This window comes from Myxocyprinus asiaticus, chromosome 28 (assembly GCF_019703515.2).
Source record: "Myxocyprinus asiaticus isolate MX2 ecotype Aquarium Trade chromosome 28, UBuf_Myxa_2, whole genome shotgun sequence".
NCBI lineage: Eukaryota > Metazoa > Chordata > Actinopteri > Cypriniformes > Catostomidae > Myxocyprinus > Myxocyprinus asiaticus.
Window position 1 is genome coordinate 42,027,164 of NC_059371.1, and position 14,563 is coordinate 42,041,726.

At 37.6% G+C, this 14,563-nt stretch overlaps 1 protein-coding gene across 1 annotated transcript in view; it reads right to left on the reverse strand.

Annotated features, from left to right (window-relative positions):
- LOC127418553 (rho GTPase-activating protein SYDE2-like) overlaps nucleotides 1-14,563 on the reverse strand; it is a 58,371-nt gene that overhangs the window by 12,009 nt on the left and 31,799 nt on the right. The window contains exons 3-4 of the mRNA XM_051659130.1: nucleotides 10,755-11,875; nucleotides 5,701-5,827 (exon numbers count right to left, since the gene is read on the reverse strand). Of these exons, the coding sequence (XP_051515090.1) occupies nucleotides 5,701-5,827; nucleotides 10,755-11,875 (1,248 nt within the window). The remainder of the gene's footprint in view (nucleotides 1-5,700; nucleotides 5,828-10,754; nucleotides 11,876-14,563) is intronic.

Below are 14,563 nucleotides of genomic sequence, written 5' to 3' on the forward strand. Positions count from 1 at the left end.
GTAGCTACTTTTAGCCACTCTAATCTCCATTGTCAGTGAGTTTTTGGCCTGATTATACAAGATTTTATACCCACTTCTGTAAGCATCCTCTTTGGACTGATGACGCTGCCTGAGTTTTGCTGTAAACCATGGTTTGTCATTGCTGTATGTTAAATAAGTATGTATGTTAAGTTCTACTGCAAACTTCAAAGAAACAAATAAGAAACAATATTTTGCATAAAGTCTATTTTTAGGAGAATAATAAAAAAAAATTGTTAGCATTAATATACATTATAGTTTGACAGTTACGGATATTCTCATTACCGTAGTGCAATATACAACCCCAATTCCAAAAAAGTTGGGACTGTATGAAAAATGTTAATAAAAACAAAAATGGTTGCAACATGCTCCAAAAAAGTTGAGACAGGGGCAATTTAAGGCTAATAACAATTTGATGAGTTGAAATAACAAGGCGATGTGAAACAGGAGATGCTAAACAGGTGAGGCAATCGTGTAATAGTGTATAAGGAGCCTCCAAAAACAGCCTAGTCCTTTAAGAGCAAGGATCGTTCGAGACTTGTCAATTTGTCAACAAATGCTTCAGCAAATAATCCAGCATTTTGAGAACAACGTCCCCCAAAGACAAATTGGAAGGATTTTGGGCATTTCACCCTCTATAGTGCACAATATAGTTAAAAGATTCAAGGAATCTGGTCAAATCTCGGTGTGTAAAGGGCAAGATGAAAACCACTTCTGAGTGCACGTGATCTCTGATCCCTCAGACGTCACTGTCTTAAAAAACATCATTCATCTGTAATGGACATCATGAACATGGGCTTGGGATAACTTTAGTAAACCTCTGTTAGTCAACACCATTCGCCGCTGCATCCACAGACTTTACTGTGCAAAGGAGAAGCCATACATCAACACTGTCCAGAAGCGCTGCCGACTTCTCTGGGCTCGGTCTCATCTTAGATGGAAAGTAGAACAGTGGAACCATGTTTTTTGGTCAGAAGAGTCCACATTTCAAAATGTTTTTGAAAAACACAGTTGTCGTGTTATCCGGGCCAAAGATGAAAAGGACCACCCAAGCTGTTATTAGCATCAAGTCCAAAAGCCAGTGTCTGTAAGGGCCAGGGGTGTGTCAGTGCCCATGGCATGGGTTACTCGCACATCTGTGAGAACACCATGAATGCAGACAGATATGTACAAATTTTGGAGCAACATATACTGCCTTCCAACACTGTCTTTTCCAGCAGGACAACTTCAAACCACATATTGCCTGGATTTCAAGTGCATGGCTGTGTAAGCAGAGAGTGTGAGTGCTAGATTGGCCTGCCTGCCAATTTTGAATGTGTGGCACATTATGAAGCACACCATACAGCAATGAAGACCCCGTAAAATTGTGCAGCTAAAGACCTGCATAATGGATGAATGGGGGAAAATTATACTTTCTAAACTTAACAAACTTGCGTCTTCAGTGCCCAAATGCTTAAAGGAATAGTTCACCCAAAAATGAAAATTTGCTGATAATTTACTCACCCTCAGGCCATCCAAGATGTATCTGAGTTTCTTTCTTCATCAAAACAGAATTTAAGACTTTTAGGATTTCATTTCAGGCCTCCTCCTTTAAACAATGCAAGTGAATGTAATTTTTTTGATGGTCCAAAATGCATATTTATCAATGCATCAAAATAATCCACACGAATATACATTGTTTACATTGTTTTTTTTAAATTATTATTATTTGGAAATTATTTTTTTATTTATTTAATATTGTTTTGAAATTGTTTTGGACTGTTTTGGTTTGTGAACGGCACAGGTTTCTCTTGTAAACAATGACGCGCTTCCTGACTCCTCCTCCACGTGACGCGTGACCTTACCAACGAGCTTACGTCATCCCTCTCATGAGCGCACGTCACAGAGGTATACAGAAGCGAACATTTGTAGTAAATAAAGTATATAAGTATTGTTTTGTTTCTAAAAATAATCAGTCGTTTGTGTTCAGAAGAACTTTATTTGTCGACTGGAGTCATGTGGACTATTTTGATGCAACCTAAATATGCATTTTGAACCATCAAAAAATGGAGTACATTCACCTGCATTGTTTAAAGGAGGAGGCCTGAAATGAAATCCTAAAAATCTTAAATTCTGTTTTGATGAAGAAAGAAACTCAGATACATCTTGGATGGCCTGACGGCGAGTAAATTATCAGCAAATTTCATTTTTGGGTGAATTATTCCTTTAAATACGTGTTATTAGAAGAAATTATGATGTTTCACAATGGTAAACACTCGACTGTCCCAACTTTTTTGGAGCTTGTTGCAATCATCTAATTTGAAATTACTGTAAATTAAAAAAAAAACAATGAAATTCACAGGTTAAAATATCATATAATGTGTAGTTGTAGTGCTTTCAATATAGCAAAGGGTGAATATAATTTACAAATCACTCATTTTTGTTTTTATTAACATTTTTCATACTGTCCCAACTTTTTTGGAATTGGGGTTGCATATAAATAAATATATATATATATATATATACTGTATGTAATTAACATTTTTTTTTTTTTTTTTTTTAAGTATTTATAGTAGCTCTCCCTGGGTACTTCCTTTAATTTTAGCCGATTTTAATTTTTAAAATAATTAAAATCATATTAACAACATACAGTACCACAGTAAAAAAAAATGACAAAATGTTACGGTAATAAGAATTGGGGGGTAAAATGTATTAAAGTGTCCTGAAATATTGGTCCGAAATGTAGGTTTAATTTTCTTTACGTAAATATGATTTCATATTTTTCTTTTATTGTTTTTAGGGTTAAATACCACCAGGACACTTTCTTGACAGGTTTCATGAGAATCACTATTTACATACAGATCTCTTAAAAGGATAGTTCACCAAAAAATTTAAATGATCTAATTACTTACTCACCCTCATGCCATCCCAGATATGTATGACTTTCTTTCTTCTGCAGAACACCAGTGAAGATTTTTAGAAGAATATTTCAGCTCTGTAGGTCCAATCAATGCAAGTTGTGACACAAATGGTGACTAAAACTTTGAAGCTCCAAAAATCACATAAAGTCAGCATAAAAGTAATCCATAAGACTCCAGTGGTTAAATCCATGTCTTCAGAAGTGATATGATAGGTGTGGGTGAGAAACAGATTAATATTTAAGTAATTTTTTACGCGAGTTTCCGCTTTACTTTCACTTTTACATTCTTCTTCTTTTGATTTTTGGCGATTCACATTCTTCATGCATATCGCCCCCTACTGGGCAATAGTGTGCGATATATAGTAATATAGTAATATTAAATATTGATCTGTTTCTCACCCACACCTATCATATCACTACTGAAGACATGGATTAAACCACTGGAGTTTTATGGATTACTTTTATGCTGACTTTATGTGCTTTTTGGAGCTTCAAATTTGTGGTCACCATTCAGTTGCATTGTATGGACCAACAGAGCTGAGATATTCTTCTAAAAAATATTCATTTGTGTTCAGCAGAAGAAAGTCAAACACCTCTGTGGCATGAGGATCAGTACATGATGAGAGGATTTTCATTTCTGAGTGAACTATCCCTTTAAATATACAGTAGCAGAAACAGCCTGTTTAACTCAAAGGGTCAGAGTGAAAGAGGGTAAAAAAAAAATGGGCATGAAAAACTAAATTACACTGGTCAAGGATTCTTGCACCAAAAACAATATTTTTAACAGGACTTCAGGGGAAAAAATATATCCCACAGAAGTGTAGAATACGACCCCTCCTCTCTCTCAGGGTTTAGTGTCTGGACGGTAGCAGCAGGCATGCTGATTGGCTGGCTGAGAGCCAGGTGCATGATGGGATTTTGATTGGCCCACAAGAATGCAAATAAACACCACCTGCTCATGTAAAACACACACAGACAGACACACACACACACACACACTAGATATGTCCGTCTGTGAGAGACACACTGAACACTGTGAAATATAACACAGATTAACATTCAACCGAGTTTAAAGTTCTCATCACACTAAACACCCGCCAAATCTTATGTGGACATTGGACACTTCCTTCTGTGTGTGTGTGTGTGTGTTTGTTGTGACATACTCAGACCATAAGATCTGAACACAATGGAAAGGGCAATCTTGTTATGGTGTGTGTTTTGCCAGCTCTGCTTTGACCTTTGACCTCTGGTTAATCTCCTTCTCTCCTGAGCTCTTCACACACACATACACACACACACACACACACACACAGGTTAAACTATCTATCTAAATGAGGACATACCATAGACGTCTATTGTTTTTTTAATTTTTTTATATATAAAGCAAATTATAATGACTGCAGACTAACAAAAGAAATGCAACAAACCCAAAATAAATCTTTTCTGTATTTTGTATTTGTGTGTTTCTTCAACCTGGGGCACTTTCATGTCCCAGGGGTTGATTTCCATTTTGTTCTTTTTGTAATATGAAAATCGCATTAAAACTGAATTGGAAATTTTTTACCAGATCATTATTTATTTTTGATACTTTTCAATTGCCTTTTATGTGTAGATTTAACTGTTTTTGCCTTGTCCCAGACTTTCAATATTAAACTATGAAAATCCATTATAAAAACACAAATTAATGCATGTTTCAAACTATATGATCTATCTAAACAAAGAGTGAAATAAATATAAACCTTTTCAATATTTATTGGTTGAAAATGTTGAGAAACAGATCAATATTTAAGTCCTTTTTTACTACAAATTCTCCTCCCTGCCAAGTAGGGGGCGATATGCATGAAGAATGCGAACCACCAAAAGCAAAAGAAGAAGAATGTGAAAGTGAAAGTGGAGATTTATAGAACAAAATGACTTACATATTGATCTGTTTCTCACCCACACTTATATCACTTTTGAAGACATGGATTAAACCACTGGAGTTACTGGATTACTTTTATGCTGCATTTATATGCCTTTGGAGCTTCAAAATTTTGGTACCCATTCACTTGCATTGTTTGGACCTATAGAGCTGAAATATTCTTCTAAAAATCTTCGTTTGTGTTCTGCTGAAGAAAGATGTCATTTTTGGGTGAATTATCCCTTTAAGTCAGGGTTTATTTACAGCACAATTCCACTGTTAAGAACATGTCTGGGTCATATTTCATATATATATATAAATATATTCCATTAAAAAAAATGAGGCCTACTTTAAGGACCATTGAGATTATTTTCATGACGTAAAAAAAAAAACAATCCCCCCTGCAAGGTTATCTTTACTGTAATGCATAAAAAAATCAAATTTTTATTATTTTAATAAAAGTGTATTTGTTAATTATAAAACAATTATTAGTTTACACCATGGAAGTATTTGTCAAACTGAATTAAATTTACCCTGATTTTATTTAATAATCAAAGTGTTCAGACAGGATGATTTTCATTAAGGCATTTCAGTAAGTAGAATTTTTAAACTTACTTACTTTTGATTTTGGGGTGAAACAGCACTCTGAAATTTCTTTGTGAGATTTATCCACTTAAAAACTAAATAAAATGGAACAAGTGTGTGTGTATACAAATTTAGGGGAGTGTGTGTCTACCCCTGAATGAATAATAGACCCAAATTTAATAAAGAACGTAATTCTCTGTATGAGTATGGTAATATGGTTTTAATTCAGTGTACTGTGTGTCAGTGTATCTGATTTACAGTATATGTAGAGTGATTATGATGAGTTTATATACAGTACCTGTGATGACGTTAATATCTGGGTAGTTGTTTTCTGAAAGCTCGACGGTGTGACTGTCTCTCTCAAATGCTTCTCGCAGTTCCTTCTTCACCGCAGCCGAACCACACAGACGATACAGACCCACAACCTGTCAATCAAACACATGAAACATTTACTGTATATACCATTTACATAGCATCACAACATCACTAAACCAATCACACAAATGCAACCTTCATGCATCGCTTCAATTGTTTTTTTTTAATCCTTAAAACCAAGAACAAAAATTCTGACTCCTCCTAGAGCTTTCAAGCGAGATCCACCAAACTTGGTAAAGACCTTCAGACTGTTCTGAAATAGTGTGCTCTGACTTTTCTAACTGATCGGAATTACTGTTGTACCGTAATGGATGGCCAAAGTGGTGTAAAAATCCCATTGACTTACATTGACGGAGAATTCCATAGGCTAACATTCATGGAATCCTCCTAGAGCTTTCAAGCTACATCTACCAAATTTGGTACAGATTTTCAGACTGTCCTGACTTTGTGTGCTATATCTTTTCTAACTGTTCAGAATTACAATTGTCCTGTACCGGACAAATAAATTAGCGTAAAAATCCCATAAATTAACACTGACGGAAAATTCCAGACTTACACTAATGGAATCCTCCTAGAGCTTTCAAAGTACATCCACCAAATTTGGTACAGACCTTCAGACTGAGTGTGCAATATCTTTTCTAACTGATTGGAATTACAGTTGTCCCGTAACAGATGATCAAAGTGGCGTAAAATCCCATAAATGAATATTGAAGGAAAATTCCAGACTTACACTAATGGAATCCTCCTAGAGCTTTCAAAGTACATCCACCAAATTTGGTACAGACCTTCAGACTGTGTGAGCAATATCTTTTCTAACTGATTGGAATTATAGTTGTCCCGTAACAGATGATCAAAGTAGTGTAAAATCCCTCAGACTAACATTGCTGGAAAATTCCAGTGACTTACATTCATGGAATTTCTGTGATTTCAAACTCCAATTATCAAAACTGACTGTTGGGCCTGAAAACCTTCAAATTTCAAGCTTTTAAAACCGTTTAAACTTTCAGGACCGGCTTTGTCAAGCCAACACAAAAGTTTGTCCAGTCAAACCTTATTTTTTTAGTTACTAATGCTCTGCTGTGGTGGAGTTAAGCACAGAAGTAACCAATGGGATTCAGGAGTTCCAAACATACTGCATACTACACAATGTATACTGTATACTGCATGCTATTTAAAAGATAGCATGTGATATAACATGCAGTACGCTACAGTGTTGTAACATGACCTTACTATGTTGCATAGGTAATTCAGTTAGAGATATTCAGTTATCGTCTTATAAATAAATATGTATATATTGTTGTTGCTGTTTTTTTTCTTCCTTTTTTAATCTAATTTTAAAACATTTGGTAGTCTGATCAAAAAACAAGTAGCCACAATGTTTATTGTAGTCGGTTAAAAAGTATAGTTGGCGGAGGCCTGGGTAGCTCAGCGAGTAAAGACACTGACTACCACACCTGGAGTCACGAGTTCGAATCCAGAGCGTGCTGAGTGACTCCAGCCAGGTCTCCTAAGCAACCAAATTGGCCCGGTTGCTGGGGAGGGTAGAGTCACATGGGGTAACCTCCTTGTGGTCGCTATAATGTGGTTCGCTCTCGGTGGGATGCGTGGTGAGTTGTGCATGATGCCGCGGAGACTCACAGCATGTGGAGGCTCATGCTACTCTCAGAAATATATTAATTTACCATTAAAAAATATTTTCCTGAAAATAATAATAATTCAGTATTATATTATAATAATAAACTTGACTGGGTTCCTTTAGTACTATGCAATATTCATCTGTTTTTTCCCCCCCAAAATAAATAAATAAGTGAAGTAGTTTTTGCACACCTTGTTCATTCACAAAGAAAAATATTTTAGTAAAAATATATGATGGTAAATAAGATTTTTGTTAAGCTTCCATATATGATTGTATGTTAAATATACTGTAAGTATAAACATGTAAATCAATGAAAAGTATTAGATTGTACTCTCCCTTTAGTGAAAAACTGTACGAAACATGCCTTCATCGTTTATTAAATTGATTTTTATTTAATGCCTTTGAAATATGAATTTTACATGGCTACAATGGCTGTTTAGATGAAATTATGGTTTCTCTGGTAAAAAAAAAAAAACTAAAAACAATTTTATGCTATTTTAGAGCAAAAACATAATTATCGAGATATATATCAAATATCGTCAATTTGCTGAAAAATATCGAGATATAATTTCTGAAGCCATATCGACCAGCCCTACTCCGCACAGACTCTCTGTTCGGTTTAGTTATAAAGCCGCTCTGTAATAGGTACAGATTTGGAGGTCCCATGATGATTCGTGAACACAACACAGCTTGAAACAATCATTATAATTCAAAACTCTCAGACACACGGAAGTATGATTTATAAAGAAAGGCTAGGAATTTAAAAAGTTCATCCACTGAACATTTTGCCATCACTTACTCACCCTCACGTCATTCTAACCCTGTTTTATCCTCTTTCTTCAGTTAGAAAAATATCCCCTGTGCCACAGCTCTTTTGGTAATGGTCCCAGACTTGCTTCAATACATCTAAAGGTTGCATTTTTCTGTTCAACTGAACACAAGCGTGAATATTTTTTGCTATTGTATGGCTTCAGAAGACTCAGAATACAGCACATGAATCAAATGAATTCTATTTATGCTACTTTAATGTCTATTTAGGAGCTTGCGGTACTGTTATATATAACCATCCTGTTTTGTTGTAAAGAAAAAAGCTGAAAAGTCTGCCTAAAATCTCCTTTTGGATTCCACAGATGACAGAAAGTCATAGAGGTTTGAAATGACATGATGTTGAGTAAATGATGACAAAAAAATCATTATTGGGAGAACTATTCCAGTAAACAATTAGGGCTGCGGAAAAACCCTCAAGGCACACAGCTATTAATTTACACACACACACACACACACACCATTTGGTAGTTTTCCCACAGGCACAGTCCATCCAAAACATTCCTTTAGCATATGTGACCTGCACATGTTTTAGTGGCAGTAACGGGGTCATTCCTATGTTCCCAGGGTCCTATGTTCCCAGGTTCCTATGTTCGCCAGATTTATATGGCATCTATACGGGTCCGTGTTGGATGTACGGCCATGAGGGGGCGCAACCATGGCTCCCCTGCCGGATGTACCACCATCATCCACTCGGGTACCACCAGGACTACCATCGAACCGAGTTTGAGGCCGATCCAACCTCGTTCGGCCGAGTTATGCATCAATACGGGTCTGTGTTGGACCCATTTTCATGTGTTCAGTATGTACCATATAAATCTGGGGAACATAAGACCTTGGGAACATAGATACGCACCCACAGTAACTCGTCTGTAAGGCCAGAGGGCATCTTTCTTCAGATAACCCATAATGACATCAGCCTTTAGTGAAGAACCACACATAGTGAGCGACTCACTGCCCTGACCTTAAAACACCAAGTTCACTTTCTTCAGAAAAGCATGCCAATTCAGATCAACGGACCAGGGCTTCAGAAACACATCAGTTTTAGCTGTTAGCTTTAGCATTAGCATTCATTCTGAGGCAAACAACACTTAACAACTACCCTACTGCAATTTACAGAGTATAATGCATTTAAAAAAAAGTGATACTGCACAGTAAGCATCAATAAACAGAAGAAAAAAAAAACTTAGATATAAATATAATGATTGCAGAGCTTTGCATCTACTAAAAATATCAAAGAAACTTGCTAATTCAGATCTGTGGCGCACAGTTTTAGAAGCCCAGATGTAAACAGACGTAAATACGCACATCAAATAGACTTCTGGGTGATGTCTGTGTGCCATCAGGGAATACAATAATTGCAAAGCTGTGTTTATACTGTATATTGCATACTGTTTTTCAAATAGTAGCCTCATTAAAACAGTACACACCATCAAAATTTTCAACTGTAGCATGCTATGTTATTGTCTAGGTTGCATTTTTACATTAGCGATAAACATTCAGTTATCGGCTTGACAATAAATATGATCATTACACATTTGTAAATCACAGGTGCCAAGAATACTGGAACGTCCTCAGATGTAGCTCTCATTCGGAGGCTAATAACAATGAACTCAGCCACAGTTAAAACCTCGAAAGACAGATTGAGAAAAACTACCGAGAGGACGAGATTAACAGACAGTGAAAATGCCTTAAAAAATCCGTTAGAGCACACTCATAGTCTTAGAGGTAAATCTGATCTGAGGACAGCAGTCGGCACTATTTTGTGAGTTGACAGCAGACACACTCACGATGAATGGACGAGAACGGCTTTAAACTCTAGGTGACACTGTAACAGAGACAGATGTGTGTGCGTTTATAATGGAGATGAATAGCTGGAACTTTGGCAATATGCCTGGCTACACAAACCATTGAGAGGCCTTGTGGAGCTTGTGTGTTTGTGTGCGAGTGTAATGTCAATGGACAAGGACTTTGGTAAGCTAACTTTAACCGAAGCGTAACAAATGACAGAGGACTTGAGATACATTTCAAGGCAAAGTGTTAATTTCTGCACCAAACAAAATTGGAAAGTTACAAACAGATAGTCCCGCACCAATCTCACGCCATTGCTTGAGCCAGACATTGACATGCCAGACCACTCAAAAAAAAACAAAAAAACTTTGAAAGTGTTGACACACTTCAGGAAATTACCTTACAACTGATTCACTTTACCTTGTGAGTCCCTGCATCCACATGCGTGGACATTAAGTTTTGGCTTCCCTATAGGCTATGCTCAATTAATTTTAATTACTTAGAAAGGAGGCATGCTTGTGTGGAAAGTAATGACAATGACTAATGTGAAATACTCAAGATGCAGCGCTATTTCATCGCTGATTGTACCTGCTTAGAGTTATTGCTCTGAAATACCACATGCAAAAATGGAGCAAATGCTAAGTGAATTCTCCCCTCTAACTTTGCATTGCAGAATTGGTAAGTGGGATGAAAACAGACCACAAAGAATTGCTTTGGCCACTCACCTGGCAGCCCCTCCTCTCAATCTCAGTGATGCATTTCTCGATTAGCAGCGGAACCATTAGTCCAGACGCCTCCCGTTCGACCACGCGCCGAGCCCCTATGCCAAACACCTGTGACTCGTGGTCACCATCTGGCCCTTCCAGAGAGTTTTGCCTCTGCTCCATCAGGCTCAGCTTCACATAGATCATCCCACGTGGCTCCAGACGAACCGCGAGCTGATGCGTCTTCCTCACGCGGAACAGCACCGGCAGAACTACAGTTCCATGGCAGCACACACGGTTTCGCCGCGCCATTGACTCCCAGCTAAACACAACGAGTTTGAGGTGCTGAGCATTCTCCAACTCGATGTTGAATGTGTGGTCCATATCCAGGAAGGCTGTGCGACACGTCAACAGCGCTGTTCGAGCCTTATTGACGGAGTCCACCTGGATGGCGCAGTAGACGTTGCGGGAATCCACCCGAGGCGGTTTCAGGTCCTCTGCGCCATAAAAGTGCAGACTCATAAGTCCTGAGATGTATGTTAGACACTTCGGCTGCTCGGAAAAACTGTAGGAACGGAAGGCGTCAATATCCAGCTCCGTACCGGGAAGCTTTGGGCTTCCACCATTCCCTTCAGGTTCCTGTTCACGGGCTTTGCTGTACTTTCTTTCCGACGTGCCATGCTTGCCCGACTTCGCCACAAGTTCGGGTGAGTCTCCATCGCTAAGGTAACCTCCCTTACTGGCCGATTTGGGTACGCCGGCACTATTGCTCTGCCTTTTATCGAAGTTGTGTTGTGTAGAAACGCTGCTGTCCAAATGGTACCGCCAAATCACGTTACCGCTCGCCAGTGCAGTCGCCACACCCGCTGGCGACAATCTGGACCGGGATTGCCCCAGTTCCGCCATTCCATTCGCTCTGGGCTCTGACTGGCCATTACTGGTGGCCACACTGCTAGCGAGGTTCCCTTTAATGCTAAGCTTCCGACTGAGATCGGGCAGTTTCTTCATCTTCATGGAGAGTTTTCGGACAGTCCGCGGTGACTTGATTTTATCAGGAAAAGACCAGTTTATAGCGTTGCTTCTTTTAGCTGGGTTTGGACTAGAGGAGGGAGACGGGCCACCAGTGGACTGCTCTGACATATCTGTGGGAAGAAAGAGAGGGGGTTACATTAGTAAACTGCCCTATTTATTATGAAAAATTGCCGCCGAGGTCTTAGCTGACCCTGAGATAACACCAAGATAACACTTGAGGGAGGGCTGGGCGATATATCGAATATTAACGATATAAACGGGATAATTTTGCTGACGATGTAAAATTGACCAATATCATGGATATCATCATATAAGTTGGTCATATGTGATTATCAATCCACAAAAGGCTGTGATTTAAAGACAGATCAACATGGCCTGTGTGTGATTCAGAACAAACCGGTGACACGCTGATCTGTGTGCACGCACATGGCGATGCTCTCAGGTCAGTTCACGTACATTGTGTAATCAAAGTAATGCAGGTTCAAGCATTCGCGCAATTCCAAACATTAGTGACCGCTACAATATATTATACAAATCTACAAACATGGCACCATATAACAGAAAAGGAGGAGATTACGGCATTACAGGAAATGCAGAACATTGTAAACCGTCAAATACACACTGCCTTTTCTGTGTTGAAATTAAAGCTCCTTGTGAATTTGAAGTAAATACGACATCACTTTCGGTGTCAAAGTAAAAGCCCCAGGTGAAGGTGATGTAAACAGGACATAAATATATATCTTTTGTATAACGCAAATCTAATAATCAGAATAATAATGATAATTCAGCATTATATTATAATAATCAACATGACGTGCCCTGCAGTAATAATTCAGTATTATGCAATGTTTCAAAAATAAGTCAGTGAAGTAGCTTTGCATACCTTGTTCATTCACAAAAAAGTATTAGTTAAAACATTTGAAGCTACACTTTGAGCCATTTTAGAGCAAATACATAATTATCGAGATATATATCGAATATCGTCAATAGGCTGAAAAATTTTAAGACATACTGTATCGCCCAGCCCTAACTTGAGGGTGTTTTAACTGTATCTTATTACACAGTGCTCTGGAATACTCTATTCTGATTGGTCAATGGCGCCATCTAGTGGTCTGATATTTATGAGTAACAACCGCACATCCAGAGATTAAGACATATTAGACCGCTCATCTGGGTATTGTGACTCATCTTTTCTGCTTCTCGGTTCAGCGATTTATTACAAATCAATCTTTCTGTCCATTTATTTATTTATTTGTTTAGTAGCTGTGTAATAAGCGGGATAATGCACAGTCGGTCGTTTGGTATCGCAGAATAAACCCCCCTCAGTGTGATACCATACCTCACCCTGTCTGGTTTTATTTTGCGATAACAATCGGCTGACTGCACTCTATCACTTATTTACCGTACGCCATAGAGCGCAGCAGTCTTGGCTCCAGAAGTGTTTTTCCCATTTTTTTTTCATAGAGACTTCATAAAATCCTTCATAAAAGAGTTTTAAACCATTAACCTCACCAACCAGTTCCGAGGTGAATCACAACATTACAAACTATGATTTGAAGCAAAAAAGTATTTGAAAATCAGACATAAAGACAAAGGTACAAAACTGTTTACTTAAAGTCTTTTATGAGGGAATCAACTACAGTCCCATAAAGCATTGTGAATTATGTCATTTAATTAGTTGATAATTATATATATATATATATGTATACTGTATATATATTGATGCACTTTGTTTGCCGCAATTCTCTGATTGGTGGATCTCTCTTCAGCATCATGGGTAGTGTAGTTCTTCACCAGGATTTTCACTATTAAACATGATTTTTAAGCAGCTAAGTTGAAATCATGTGGACTAAAGGCTTTAACAGAAGCTTATATCACTGACTGACAACCTGGGAGCTCACGGTTGGCCTGTCTTTGAAGGTTTATAAGTTATTGTTAAAAATAAAATTTTCAATGGAGAAAATGAATGGGATTCAATTGTAGAATTCTTGATTCTGACCTTAGACATTCCAAGGTGTTGATGAATTTTCTATAGCTACATATATTACTTTTACAAAGCAGCCTATTTTTTCAAGTGAGAAATTAATTAAAATTTTAAGCATGACAGTTAGCAAAATAAGTTTTCATTAATATAAATGCATAGATAATAATATTATCTATCTATCTATTTTCCATCCATCATTCTATCTAATTAATTTAATTAATTATATTTATTTATCACACATTATACATTTGCACATATACAGTGAAATTCTTTTTTTCACATATCCCAGCTAAGCTGGGGTCAGAGTGCAGGGTCAGCCATGATACAGCGCCCCTGGAGCAGATAGGGTCAACGGCCTTGCTCAAGGGCCCAACAGTGGCATCTTGGCGGTGCTGGGGCTTGAACCCCCGATCTATCTATCTATCTATCCACCATTCTATCTATCTATCTATCTATCTATTATTCATCCATCCATCCATCCATCCATCTATCTATCCACCATTCTATCTATCTATCTATCTATCTACTATCCATCCATCCATCCATCTATCCACCATTCTATCTATCTATCTATCTATCTATCTATCTATCTATCTATCTATCTATTATTCATCCATCCATCCATCCACCATTCTATCTATCTATCTATCTATCTATCTATCTATTATCCATCCATCCATCTATCTATCCACCATTCTATCTATCTATCTATCTATCTATTATTCATCCATCCATCTATCTATCCACCATTCTATCTATCTATCTATCTATCTATCTATCTATCTATTATCCATCCATCCATCTATCTATCCAC